Source organism: Callithrix jacchus, chromosome X, assembly GCF_049354715.1.
Source record: "Callithrix jacchus isolate 240 chromosome X, calJac240_pri, whole genome shotgun sequence".
Taxonomy (NCBI): domain Eukaryota; kingdom Metazoa; phylum Chordata; class Mammalia; order Primates; family Cebidae; genus Callithrix; species Callithrix jacchus.
The window spans coordinates 146,802,366-146,817,245 of record NC_133524.1 but is presented as its reverse complement, the minus strand read 5'-3'; the positions used below and the strand labels follow the sequence as shown (position 1 = coordinate 146,817,245).

At 48.2% G+C, this 14,880-nt stretch overlaps 1 protein-coding gene across 41 annotated transcripts in view; it reads right to left on the bottom strand.

The window, feature by feature from the left end:
- Positions 1-14,880, bottom strand: part of MAMLD1 (mastermind like domain containing 1) — a 566,578-nt gene that overhangs the window by 39,532 nt on the left and 512,166 nt on the right. For 37 of the 41 annotated variants that reach the window (XM_078364352.1, XM_078364350.1, XM_078364348.1 and 34 more), the window contains 2 exons: positions 8,801-8,878; positions 20-1,768 (listed from right to left, as the gene is read on the bottom strand). In XM_078364352.1, the coding sequence (XP_078220478.1) occupies positions 20-1,768; positions 8,801-8,878 (1,827 nt within the window). The remainder of the gene's footprint in view (positions 1-19; positions 1,769-8,800; positions 8,879-14,880) is intronic. The other 4 variants (XM_078364371.1, XM_078364366.1, XM_078364365.1 and 1 more) reach the window with 1 other exon arrangement.

Genomic DNA, 14,880 nt, shown 5'->3' with positions numbered 1-14,880 from the left:
AGATATGAGATTGTCTTACCTGTCTAGGCAGAGCAGGCATGGGATCCGAGGCCACTGATCGCTGAAAACGCTGGGGTTGCTGCATCATCTGCTGCAGAAGGAATGAAGAATGGTCAGGCTGCCGCTGCTGCAGCTGCAAGGTGGCGGTGGCCGTAGAGGAGGCAGTGGCTGAAGATGCCTGCGTTGGCGTCGGCTGCTGCAGGTAGTGGAGCAGGGAAGGCTGCCTAGAGGTGGAAGGCATGGAGGGCATCTTCTGGGGAGCCAGCTCAGAAATAAAATGGGACAAGGGCTTGGTGTTGCCAAAGGTAAATGGCTCTGTGGCTCCTGGGCTGGAGCTTGCCATCCCCTGCTGCATGATCATGCTCAGGGTTTTGGATGAGCTGCTGGTCATGGGCTTAAAGATCGCATTTGCTTGCTGCTGCTGCTGCTGCTGCTGCTGCTGCTGCTGCTGCTGCTGCTGCTGCTGGCTTAGAAGATTACTGGTGGGAGTGAGGCTTCGGATCAGGGAGCACTGTGGGGTGAAGGACTGCTGTGGCAAGCCTGGGCTGGAGAGCTTCTCCGGGCGATAAGGTGGGGACGGCCCAGGGTTGCTGGTGGGCAGAGCGGACATCAGGTGTCCTTGGGGGGTTTTGATGGTAGAGGACACCAGGTTGGCAAGAAGGGAGCTCTGTGGGCCAAACTGTGGCTGTTGAGTGAGAGCAGGGCTGGGGAGCTTCTCAGGAGCATAGGGCATGGCTGGCCCCAAGGCGGCATTGCTGCTGGACGTCATGCTTGACAGTAAGGCATTGGGAGAGCCTTGAAGAGTGCTGCCCGACAAAGTGTTGGATGACATGCAGGACACCATGAGGCTCTGGGGGCTGAATGGGGGTGGGGGTGCTGGCAGCCGTGGTGGTGGTGGGTGTGGTGATGGCACCGGGCGGTAAGGTGGAGACAGTCCTGGAGGAGGCAGACCAGACCAACTGGGGGTGGGCCCTTGCTGCTTTGTAGCAGACCCCTGCTTGCTGGCTGCCAATGCCTTCAGCTGGTGGGCGTGATGCCACTGAGGCACTGGTAATGGGGGCAGAGTGACAGGGAGCATGGCCTGGACCTGGCTCTTGGACTGTGCCATTGAAGAACTCTGTGACACCATCTGCTTACTGGTGGAAGGAATGGAATAGCTGATCCCCGTGCAGGAGGGTGGGATCTGAAGTGACACACCAGTAACTTGGCTGCAGCTAGAAGCAAAGTCCTTGCTGGAAGCCAGGCTCTCCAAGTGCGACATCTGAACCGAAGGCTTGGGAGTTGTGTTCAGGGTTGCCTGGGGATGATCTAAAACCAGTGGCTCTTCTGGCTTGGTCCCCAGTATCTTCTCAAGATCTAGCTCATTCAGAGAAGGGTCTTGAATTTTGGTGAGCTCATCTAGCAGCTCCTGAAGCTCCTGGTCTACAGCTGGCACATTGCTGGTTTTCTCATAGTAAGGAACAGTTGGCCCTTTCAATCCCACTTCTGTAGTTGGTGGTACCACAAATGGTGAGCCCATGATGCTGCCGTTCATAGGGTTACTCTCGAGCAGTAACGACTGGCCCCCCACTCCCACAGCCGCAGGGCTAGGGTTCATTGTCAATGGAGGGACCTGCAGCTCTGCACAGGCAGTATCAGGGTGGGTTCCCGGGCCCATAGCAAGGGTGACATCTTCAAGGCAAGGCCTCTTAATTTTATTAGGGTAGCCCCCATCAGCCATGTCTGGAAACTGGAAGTGGTCTTCTTCTTGTCTCCTCTTAACAGTTCCCTGTGATTGAAAGAGAAGAGAAGACAGAGGAGAGGAGAGGGGAGGAGAGGAGAAGAGAGGGGAAGGGAGGGGAGGGGAGGGGAGGAGAGGGGAGGAGAGGAGAAAGAAGAGCAGAGAAGGGAAGAGAAGGGAAGAGAGGTGAGGGGAGGAGAGGGGAGGAGAGGAGAAAGAAGAGCAGAGAAGGGAAGAGAGGTGAGAAACAACACACACACACACACACACACACACACGAGTGAGAGAGAGAGAGAGAGAGAGAGAGAGAGAGAGAGAGAGAGAGATTTTTTATAAAGGCTTGGTACATTAAAGCTAATGAACAGGAAATCAGCATGATAAAACAGATCTCTCAGTTTAAAGACTTACAGTTGTGAAAACTACAAAATACAGCCTGTTTTTTGGAACCATAGTGCTTATTTCTTCATTACTATGCTTCATTTAAACTGTCTTATTACATTTGTGTACTAAAATGGAATAGAATGGTATGCAAAGGGTGATCTGCCCACTTCAAGGACAGTTCAACAAAAGTATGCAGAAATCACTAAGTGAACCATGCTGCCAAAGGCAGGCATTGGAGAGAAAACTAGAAATAGCTAAATACTTTTAATTCTTACCTGTCTACAGACTCATAGATTTTAACAAAGGAATACCATGGTATACACTTGAACTTTTAGGCTGCCTTCTTGTCTTGGTTAAACACATCAGGCTGCAGTGATAAACAGAATACAACAGAGCCCTTACAGGAAAGAAGTGGATCTGGATGCGTTTTCTTGGGAAGCTGTTTAAAATATTGTTTGGGGGAAAGCATACATTTCATAACAGTCATTGTAGGCTGCGTATTCATTGTTCCATTTATTTTCACACATACACACACACACACACACACACACACACACACACACACACACACTGCTATGTGTACCTAAAAATAATTTGGGAGAACCTATATCCATCAATTTGGAGTGGTCGTTTATTTGGGATGACTGGCAATTCCCTTTCTATTCTCTTCATTTCTGCTTGTTTGTCTTTAATGAGAAGGGCTTGTAATTAAAAAATTTAAAAAAGTATAAAATTATCTAAATAAGAAATTCCTGTCTGAAGATGCAACCTCGGGTTGAGGAGATATCAAACAATGGGAAAAGTCTCTAATCTGTGATCTGAACCTTGGGGGAGCTGCCCACCATTTACGGAAGCACAGTCTTTGGAAACAAAGTGAAGTCACTGGCAATGTGAGGCTTCCTGCTCTTCATGGCTTCAGACAGTCATCCATCGCTGTTATGTTAGTGACCATGATCTGCATGTTAGCAGGTAAATGGGAAAGGAAGTGGGGGCAAAGAAGTATGTGCAGGAATGATCAAAATAAGGCAAGGAAGAGAAGGATCTGGAAATCACCAGAATGCCGACAGGTGAACAGGTAGAATTCTTTCAAAGCATTTTTCTTTTTTTTTTTTTCACAAGAAACCCCTTTTCAGCTTTGGAAGTTTCACTGGGACATACAGTGCTCATCCTCTGATGTCACCTCACATTTGGCTCTTCTGATTTGATGAGCTTGTAGCCCACTAGGAGTTCAAGGGAGTCATGGGGCCACTTGCCAGCACAATGCGGGGCATGACTGTCACGGCCAAATGAACATCAAAGTAGATTCCCAGGGCTGTACGCTTCAGGCCTTGCTGCACATCAGAATCACTTAGAAACATCCACATTCCTGGGCCCTCCCACCACAAACGGACTGCTTCTATCTCACCCAGGGTGTGGTCCCGGCATCAGGAATTTTTCCAACAGCTCCACAGTTGATTCTCAACAGGAAGCCAGGCAGAAAACCACTGGCCCAGAGCAAGGGTACAGGCAGCATGGCATAGGGCTCTGATCTTGGCCTTGACACTGAACCTCTCAGAGCCCATTTCTTTATGTGTAAAACAAGTGTAATTGTAATTTATTTCTTGTGAAGCTGCTCTGACTATTAAGTGAAATGGGGCACATTGTATGACACCTAGTCGCTCCTCACTAACTGGTACCTGGCATTATAAAGGGCAGGTCTGGAAGTGTCCTAGGGGTCCAATCCCCTTAAAGACAGGGAGGTGTCTAAGACCCAGAGAGGGGCAGGCCTTGCCCAGAGTTGCTCAGCCAGAGGGCAAAAAGGCCCAGGTCAGATGCAGGGCCCTCCACCACTACTCAGCTGCCTCCAGACCCACTGCCTTTGCCATGCTGATAACAGGACGCTGCATCGCTCCTGCAGAAGGGGCTTATCAACTTGAGTGAGAACACTTGCACGCTTCTTTTATTTTTCTTTTGAGATGCCTACAACCTGAACAAGGGCACTTCAAGGGACAGCTCTGTCACCAAACTCATCTGAGGCCTGAATACCATGGGTCAGACAGTAATGGGTTGGAGAGGGGTATAGCAGGCACAATAAGAGGTCTGAGGCCCATGCAGTCATCGGTGCCCACTTTCCCAGGAGACTGAGTGGGCACAGCACCCATAGTGCCCCTGAGCGGGCCCATGGAGCAGCTTACTAACTGTTTGGCCCACAGCAGGTGCTCAGTAAATGGCAGCTGAATGAATCAATGGGCAAAGGAACTTTACGTTCCTTTGGCTCAACACACAGGAAGGTCAGCCATTTACTCAATCCATTGCGGAGCAACCTACAAACAAGCCATGGGTCCCAAACTGAAATTGTGTCTCTTCTACATTCTCCTAAAGAATTCAAAAAGATCCAATAGGTTAAAAATAGAAATGTATGAAATAGACCAATCAGGGATGACTGTGTGTGGGTTTGACATAAGGATCCCCTGCAGAGCGTCTGAACTGGCACCAGTCAGGCCCAATGTGCTGTTCATGATGTCTTGAACTGCAAGACACTTGTAACAATGGCAACACAATGCAGAACCAGGCAGGCCAAGGATGAGTGGGCGATGGGGAAAGGAGGGGAGGTCAGGGGCTGTGAGGGGCAATGGCTTGGCATCCCTGCCAGGTGAGCCTCCGTAATTTGCTGGCAGCTTCTGTGGGCTCCCAGAGCTTTCGCTTAATTGTTCTTCTGCCATTAACCTGTTGGAAGTAAGGTGAAGGGATGGAGGAGGCAGGGCATGACCACCAGACACTAAAGGTACCAGCAGGGGCCACTGGCAAAGGAAAGGAGGCTTCACCTCCCCTACATGAGAGCCTGTGTACACACACCTTTTCCGGCACCCATCAACTGCATCCCAAGCAAATAGTCCCTGATCAATTCCAATTCTAGTAAGCAGATCCCAAGAGGCCCCCATTGCTGGAGCGGATGCCACCTTTGCTATGCCAAGCCTGTGGCTGGACACTCATTGAATGTTTCAGGAGGATGCCCCCTAATAAAGGGGGCAGGCTTGCCTGGCTGTTCTCAGGGGTAGGATTGCGGGTGCTGACTGAGGCTGCTGTTTTGGCAGAGTGGCAGGCCGCAACCCTCTTCTGAGCTTTCATTTTTCAATAGACTTCAATGAGACTCTACTTTGTCAGAGGCCATGCAGCTCCATGTTTTGGATTTCATGGAACGAGCTTTCAACAGTGAGCCTGAAGTGCCCTGGCTGAGCAGCAAGAACACCAGCCAACCCTAAACAAGGCCGAGGAGAGGTGGCTGTGTTTATGCGGAAGTCTCAATCTAGTTGTAATAGCATCTGCTTTCACCAGACATCAGTGAGGCGTGGAAATCTATTATCCAGTTAATTTTGCTCCCTAGATAAACGCTTGCTTTCGTGTCTCCTCTTTTGCAGTTACTGCGAGAAGTTGGCTGGGCTTTCCCCTGTGCCCAGTGCCACACTCATGCCTTCACTGGGTCACCTTTGCCTGTGGCTGATGCCGCTGAGGTTTTGCCAGCCACCATTTTAGATCAAGGGCAGGAGATAGCTCACTGCTCCGAAATGACCTCCCCTCCCAGCATCCTGGGGCAGGGGTGGCAGGCCCCCAACCTAGCTCCCAGCCCTTTCCAAATGAATCTTCCTGCTTCACCCGTGTGCTTTTTTCCAGTCTTTGTGGTATTAGTACTAGCTGTCTCACAGCTGCTACTTCCTTCGGCCCTCTCACTGTGACAATCAGCAGACACTGGCAGAATTTCTAAAGAGCACATCTTACACAAAACAGAATGGGATATAATTTGGTGTTAGACAATTAGCTAAGGGGTAAGGACATTGGACTCCAGATGTCCCAACTCCCAGAGGCCCTGCCTTTGGTGGCGAGGAAGCAGGAAGGAGTGAGTGACAGTGCCCTGGCATCTTTTAGAAATGAATTCCTTTCTCTCCGTACATAAATGCCTGCAGAGTCCCATTTCAGAATACAGCAGACAAAGCCACCAATGTGATCCCCGTGACCTTATAAGCATTCATTAAAATGCATTTCAGGGCATGTGATGGCCTCCCCACCCCCTAAATAATGAGAAACAAAGGTTTCCCTTCTGATAGACACAAGTCCAGCTCTGAAGTCAACATTATTTCTGGTTCTGTCTGAACAATGACATATGGCAACTCTTCCTTTTCCGTATTTCTAGTCCAGAATGACAAAAAAGGGGAAAAATTTCTTAGAGAAGGTAGAGATCATAAGAATACAGTCCATGTTCATAAAATGAGCATAAGGAGAATAAAGAATATAACTTGAGACTCTTTGCAAGGAAGTCTGGCAGGCTGTTATAAATGCTTAATTTTAGACACTGTAGCTGTAGGTTTAACGTGGACACCAATAAAAAGGCCAGCAAAGGGTATGCACTGTTCCTATTGGGCAAGAGGATAGGAGGTTAAAGGTAGCCAGGAAAGATAAACTCAGGGGCACTCATTTTCCTTCCAAGAGACCACTGGGCATGCAGGTCCTGGACAAAATTGGCACAAAGTTAAAAACCCCCTGTGGCTTTTTTAGTCTGCTCTTTTTGCATCACCATTTTGCTAGCTGGCTCTCCCAGTCCCTTCTCTTACACTCATACTCCATGAACAACTTAATTCAATATTGTTCCATTTTCCCCGATGAATTTTGAAGCACCTGATGTTGGCCAACTAAATTAAACTTCAAGCCCTCTGAGGACAAGGAGGATCTCAGAAGAAAGTAATGAAGATGTCATGAGGCGTGATGGAGGTAGCGTAGAATAGATAAGAAAATATTGTATCAGGAATGGGTTTGAAGAGACAGACAGAGAGATGGGGGTGGGGAGAAAGAGAGTGAGAACGAGGGAGAGAGAGTGAGAGAATGAATGTGCCTGCATTTGCACATGGGATCAGAGGAATATCCATGTGTATAGTATCAATGCCTGTATTTGGGGATGTGTTATTTACATGTTTATTTTCAGCAGAATGTCCCAACAAACTGAAACTGACCTTTCTGTGAAACAAACAGGATTTTGAGCATTTCCAGAATTGTAAGACATGAGGCTCTGGAGAATACCAGGGTGGTTGGGAATAGCAGGAAGCCCTGAATGCTAATGCTGATTAGCTTCAAGAGGAGTCAGTTATGTTTCTGGAGCGAATCTCTGATAATGGGTGGTCTGGAGCAAGAATCTTGACCTACAAATCGGGGATTTATTGGTGCCCCTGATTCACCCTTAGCCAGCCCCTGATGCAGGCAGAGGCAGAATGGGGTGGAGAAAAGGGCCCAGGAATGTGCCTCAGAAGACCTTTCGTTAAGTCCTGGCTTCTCCATTTGTTGTGTGGCTGTGGGCAAACCGCTCCCCTCCCTGAGCCTCAATTTCTTCTTCTGTAAAGTGGGTACTTGGCCTACCACATGTGCCTCACAGCATCAGTGAAAGGTTCCATTGTACTCACCGAGGAGAGCACTTGGGGAGCAGTAATCACTACTGATGTAGTTCTCAAGGCTCTGTGTCTTTGCTTTGGGCCTCTCTTGCTCTCTGACAAAGAAGGATGCATTCACTAAGATTGGGGGATGGGGTGGAAGTAGGGAGAGGCAAGCCGCCTAGTCCTGACAGCACTGACCTGACAGCCAGCGATGCTGTCTTGGTGGCTGAGCCTGGAAACTCCTGCCTCATGCTCCTTGCCACCACCTGCCACTCTGGGTCCTGCCACAGTTGTCAGCCTTCAGCTACCTCACCTGAGGGCTGAGGCTTCAACAGGCTTCTATCAGAGCTATCTGAGTGGCAGCGTGGAGTGGCTGGAACAGCCCTGACAAAGGCAGAGATGAGCAGACCTGGGTGGGCAGTGTTCTAGGACTACTTCCTCCTTTTCTGTAGTGGAGACGTACCAGTTGGAAGAACTGACAGCTCTAAGGATGACCCTCAACATACAGATGTATATGAATGTAGTGAGCTCAGAATTGTATTGTACCATCTCCTGAGAGGAAACAGTGTATTCTGCCCTTGAACAAGCATTTGTTGAGAGCTGGCCTCCAACTCCTAGGCTGTCAGAACTGCTGGGCTCTTCCAGACGGGCTGCTCGACCCCACTCATGTTGAGCCTGATGAGGCCTGTAGCCTGTTTCCCAGGAAGAAACCCTCACCAAGTCTTCTCCACACACATTCCCATGCACTGTTATCAGTGGGATAAAGATGATTACTGTTGGAAGAGTAACCATTCTCTCACTCTCTTTCTCCCCACCCCCATCTCTCTGTCTCATTTTACAGAAGAAATTGAGGCTCAGGGAGGGGAGCGGTTTGCCCACAGACACACAACAAAGAGTAATCCATCCATCTGGATGGATTTGTCGGGTTGACCTATAGAGGAAGCAGGTGCTGCTGAGGGAGCTGTAATAGAAGCTGAAGGTCAAAGGGGAGGGCCCTGTCCCAATCCAGATGACCCCGTTTCTGCTGGACCCACATTCACAAACTTAATCTGCATTTTGCTTGAATTTGGCTAAGAAGTAAAAAATCACACAGGAAAAGGGAAAAGTGTAGGCAGAACCTAGGTTGGAGGCCTCCAGGGCCACTGGGCAGAGGTCATTTAAGCCCAACCTTTTCCCTTCTCCCTGGACTCTGCCTCTAAAGGACGTAGTGCTGTGACCTCTTAAAGGTCTCTTTCACACTTGGGGCCTCACTTTCCCCACTTGTAAAGTAAATGGGTCCCAGCTTTGGTAAGCTTATGCTTACCTGATGCTTTCTTCCTGGGCTGCTCTTGTAGAGAAAAGATAAATTTCCTTCTTCATCCATCCACGAGGGCTTCTTTCCCTGGGGGTGAGAGTAGGCTGAGGAGAGAGCCACTTGCACACACTCTTAAAGAAAGTATTACACCTGCACCAGCTCAGTGAGAGGCACAGACCAGACTCTTACTTGAATCAAATTATGAGCCTCCCTAAATATCTCCATGACACTTTAATAGGGAATTACTTGAACACAGACTGTGGGGCACAGGGTGGGGTGCGCCTCTGGCCTTCCTCTGGGAATGAATTCTTCATGAAAATGACCTAGTAATAAAAGTTTTCCCCTTTAAAAGATTGTTTTAATAAAGACTAAGTGGCTACAAAGAAACATTGCAGTGGACAAACAAGAAGGGTTGTACTGTTTCAGTGACTCACTTCTTCCAAGGGCCAGGCTGCCAGACCCACTCCTGTTCCTGAGTCGTTCCCTCTCCCAGCACCGTCCTGCTGTCCACAGGAGACTAGCAATGTGAATCCTGAGAGTAGCAGGGCTGCACTTGTTGGATCAAGAAGCTGTGCTTATTGACATATTGTATTAGAGAGTCCTACTGAGTCACCAGTCACCAGAAAGGCTGCCAACTCTCCAACCACCTCCAGGGAACTATCCTTAATGGGGCCTTAACAAGCCTAAGAGAGGGTTGGTTTGGGTCCCAAGACAATATTTGCTCTGCTATAAGTCAGTCACATGGGACCCAAACCAACCCTGTCTTAGGTGCCTCACCAGTCACTGCAGGTATCCCAATTTCAAGTTTGGTTTTCTATGGTCAAAGTCCAGCATACATTAAATGAAGGGGTGGTGATGATTGAGTTAAAAGAGAACTCCAAACCAGTTTAATTCTTGGACACACATCCCATCTCACCATGGTGCTTCCACCCTTCTAGAGATGATGGGCTCCTATTTTCCAATAACAAAGTCCCCCACAGGAGTGCTGCCTCGCCACCAGGGAGTGCTTTGTGACTGAGACTGGCATCCCACTTTCAGTCCTCCAGCTGTGGCCCACCCCTGCCCTAGGCTCTTAGGTATGGCTGCATTGTGAAATGATGGCCACAGAGCTGGCATTTCCTACAGTGTAGTTCATCTAGCGCACTACCTCATGGTTAGAAGAAATCTGTCTAAGCCACTGAGGGTGGCTCCTAGTGCCAACTTTAAGAATAGGAAGCTTCCCTTTCTTGGGAGAAGGGGTAGATGGTAAGGTGGATGGTCCAGGCCAATGGGAGCAGGGAAACCACGGTAAGTACTAGACCACAACACACAGACTCCATGTGTGGCCTCCATCGAGTCCCTCTTCAATTGCTTTGGCCTCCTCTGTCCCATAAAGAACTTCAGCGAGGGGCCTGGCTGAAGGCTATGAATTGTGTGGAGCTCCTCACTGCAGTCCCCAACCATCTGATGCTTGGAAAGTGTCACCAGGATGCAGCCATGCCATGTGGCCAATGAACAGAGAAAACACTCCTTTTCTAGAATGCTCTAAAAAGGCAGCATAATTCAGAGGTGAGGAAGGAAAGACACCACCAGGGACCCGGGCGGTTCCTACAAGAGCCAGACTTTCTTTCACCTAGGGAGTAACAAGACCAGTGGAAAACACTCTGGGCTGCCCTGGGCTATGCCTGACCCTGTCCTCAGCTTTCTACACCTCCACCTAGAGCCCATGTACAGAAGGAGCATCCAGGAAGGCTGCAACTGTAGACTCACCTCCAGGGCCACCCAGGGAGATGGGGGGCAGCCACACTGGTGGCTCCAGGCCCATTTGGTGGGTCATACCTTCACACCACAAGTCCCCAGATTTGGCTGATGAGGGCATATTGGCCGGGGGCACTTTTGCTGTTCCCGATTGCCACCAGGCTTCTGGCTATCTGGACCTGGCTACCTGTGTATACTCTCACAAGTGCCACCATCTTGGCTGAGCCTTCACATGGGAGGTCCCTGAGGCAGTAGCAGGCTTCTTGCTAATGCTGATGGAATGAGGAATGGGATAGGTGGGGAGGGCCCTGGGCTGGGCCCTGAAGAATCGAGTGGGTTTTTAGAGGAGTTACTGGTGCATTTCAGGGACAGGACACCTGGCACAGCTAAGCTGGGGCAATAGGGAGCCATTGCTAATCTGACAGCTAGAAACAATCAAGTTCTGGGTCATTATTAATTAGGGTAGTTTGAGCTGTGTGGAAATCATGTACTGTGTAGGGTACCACAGCTCTCCTTCCAGATAATCTCTAAGACGTCTGATTGGGACTGTGTGAATGAGTAGTAACATCTCTTCTTGCCGCCAGGCCCTGCCAGTCCTGCCTGCATGCCCTGGATGGCTCCCCTTATGATCTGACCCGTACCAGGCTTCCACAGTATGTTACTTCTGCACTAGCACTCCTTGGGACATGTCTCTCCACTGTCTCTCAGACCTTAAAGGACTATACAAACCCAAGGGGCTCTTCCCAAGAGAACTGATAGGACTTGAGGTAATTCCATTTTGGGAAGCAGTCACTCCATTTTCTGCCTCACTCTTTCAGTGCTTCACAGCGCAGGATGACCCAGGTGCCATCATGGTGAGGATCTTTGTTCAGGGGATTGTGACTTTCATCAGGGTGGCCCAGATAAACCCAGTGGTTTTGTGGTTGGGAGTGGGAGTGCCTTCCCAAGAGCAAGACATGGGGCTGAACACGGAAGCCCGTTTCTGGGCTCCATGACTGTTGGATTGGCCCCATCAGATGAGTGGCAACCTTGCCCATAGGCAGCCTGCTCAGGGCACACAATCCCTTGCCCAAAACTATTAGAATGACAAGGCACAAATGACTGTTGTGGTACTAAGCACTTTATATGCATTTACATAGTTACCTTTATAACTCTATGAGACAGATATTACCATTATCATCCCCATCTTAGAAATGAAGACCAGAAATGTCTGCAGTTCAGAGGTTTTTCAGGGAATCATCTCCAAATGGGTGGGGGCTGGAACTTGAGTGTGAGTGGTTAGAGAACAGAAGCAAAGAATAGAGTCTTGCCTTCCTTCCTTCCTTCCTTCCTTCCTTCCTTCCTTCCTTCCTTCCTTCCTGCCTTCCTTCCTTCCTGCCTTCCTTCCTTCCTTCCTGCCTTCCTTCCTTCCTTCCTTCCTTCATTCCTGCCTTCCTTCCTGCCTTCCTGCCTTCCTTCCTGCTTTCCTGCCTTCCTTCTTTTCTTCCTTCCTTCCTCCTTCCCTCCCTCCCTTCTTCCCATCTTTCTCCTGTCTTCTCTTTCTCCTTCTCCTTTTGTTTGAGTAAGGGACACCTGATTTATAAGTAGACCTCAAGAATGAGTTTGGAATACTTACTAAGTGACAGGCACAGTGCTAAATGCATTTTAGGCTTTACTTTAATGCTCCCAGTGACTCAAGGAAGTCAGTACTAATATGATCACCCCCAACCTCATTGTACAGACCAGGGTGCCCAATTGAAGAGAGGGAGCGTCACTTGCTTAAGGGCATGTGGGTGGCTAAAAAGTGATGAAACCAGGGAGTGAACTTGGCTTTGTCAGTCTCCAGAGTCCTGCCCTCAAGCAGAAACCGGACTTGGAGGAAATGGGCGAAGGTGGCATTCAGATGATAAGGAAATGGTTGAAGGAGAGCTAGAGCTAAAGAAAGAGAGAGACTACACCAACTTCCTCTACAAGCAGAGGAAATAATAAGAGCAGCCAGCTGCAAGCCCTGTTAACTACATCAGTTCCTTTCATCTTCAACATAACCTTATGAGGGTAGAAATTGGGGTGCTGAGATGAAAAGGCCTTTGGTCCAGGGCCTCCTGGGGAACACACAGTGACTGACTGTCTGGAAGGGGCAGTCAGGAGATACCCTTGCTGGACCCATGCAGCCTCCACCCCCTTTCCTGGCATGATAAAAAAAAACTGACCCCATTTGGATTGCAGTGGCAAGGTCAGGAACCAAGTGACAGTCCTCCCCATTGCCAAGACACCAACTAGAGTAGTTTAAATGGGGCAAAAAAAAGTTGCTATGAGACTATTTAAGATCTGCACCCACAGTAAATTTCAAATATACAATACAGTACTATTAAATATAGCACAGTGCTGTACATTAGCTTGCCCAAATTTATGCATCCTATAACTGAGAATTTGTGCCTTTTAACCAGCATCTCCCCATTTCACAGCCCACACACTGCAACTCTCAGCAACCAGCCTTCTACTGTTTCTATGATTTAAAAAATGTTCTATGAGTTCAGAAACAAATGTAACTGGGAAGTTACGGATGGATGCATTGACTAACTTGCTTGTGGCAATCATTTCACTATATACATATATCAAGTCACCACATTGTACACTTTAAATATTATACATTTTTAATTTGTCAATTATACCTCAATCAAGCTCGAAACAATAAAGAAAAAGAAAAGAAAAACAGTTGCTAGTTAATCAGAGCCTTCTTTTCCGTACTGAGGTCTGTGGGTCTCTAGTTTTGGGACTAAAGCTTATATAATCTGGGGCCCTCTTTATGAAACACAATATAAAGTTAAAACAAAATTAGGTACCAGGCCTCAGAAGGTTTGAGGGATGAGCTTTAAAGTTTAGGCCTGAGGTGACCTTACCCCTCTCTGTGCTCCAACAGTAGGGTAAAGAAAATGGCAACAAGCTTTAGGTCATGCAGAAAATTGCTCTCCTTGAGAAATACAACTGCTCTGTAGATGAGAGAAGATTCCAGAGACACCCAATCAGTTCAGTACATTCTAGAGGGGCATCCTGTCTATGACCCCTTCCTGCTAGGACACACCAGAGATGCTGCTATCATTGGCCACATTTAAAACAATTTCTGTCCAGAACATGCCTCTGTAGCTGGGCAGAAGGGTCACATGCTTACTGAATAAGCACATTTTAGCTCCTGAGTGCCAACTTTTAGCCAGCAGAGATATCGATCCCACTTCGTAGATTTAGAGTCAGGCTGGTGAGCTCTGATGCCGTAGCAGCTGGGACTTGGAGGGACCATGGGATGAGGACTCAGTCCAAAAACTCTTCTCATGGCCTAGGTTCTCTCTTTTTAAATTGAGGTAAAATTGACATAAGCATGAAATTAACTTTTTAAAAGTGTACAATTCAGTAGCATTTAGGACATTCACAATGTTGTGCAATTGGCACCACTACCTAGTTCCAGAACTTTTTCATCATTCCAAATGGAAACACCCCTCCCTCAGCTCCTGGCAACACATTCATCTACCTTTTGTCTCTATGAATTTGCCTATTCTGAACACTTCATAAAAATGGGATCATACAATATGCAGCTTTTTGTGCCTGACTTCTTTCATCCAGCATCATGTTTTCTGGGCTCATCCATGTGGTGACATACCTCAGAACTCCATTCCTTTTGTGGCTAAATAATATTCCATTGTGTAGATGTGCCACACTTTGTCAGTCCATTCATCTGATGGACATTCGTGTTGTTTCTGTCCTTTGTTTCTGGCTATTGTGAAGAGTGTTGCTAAGAACATTTGCATGCAAGTTTTTGTTGAACACTTGTTTTTGGTTCTTTTGGGTGTATACCAAGGAGTGGAATTGCTAGGTCATGGAGTAATTTTATGTTGAACTAACTTTTTGAGGAACTGCCACACTGTTTTTCACAGTCTGGGTCTTCTTGGAAACTTGCATTATTGGAGGTATATGGCAGAGCAGCAGGGAGAGCTGGGACCCAAAGCTGATCTCCCGACTGGCAGAGAAACCTCTGCAGCTTCTTTAGAGAAGCGTTTTTCTGTTCCTGCTGCCAGTTTGCACCACACTGTACCACAGCCTCTACTAGTACCAGAGGCAGATGTAGGCAACACTTTTCCTGTCTCCAGGCCAAATTATGGCACCAAGAGACTGAGGGCCAAGGGAAAAAGCATGAACAAATGCAGTGACCAGGGGGTTGGCTTCTGTAGCTTCTCAAAGCCAACTGCCCTTTCCCATCTAAAACTGCAACCTGGGCAGGGCTTGTTAAAGCCCTAATATCCTATGTCAAGGTTTGGGGGGACCCAATGGTCACTGCTATTTGAGTTGCAGAGGATGTGGAAACTCTCTTTCTGGATTGGAAT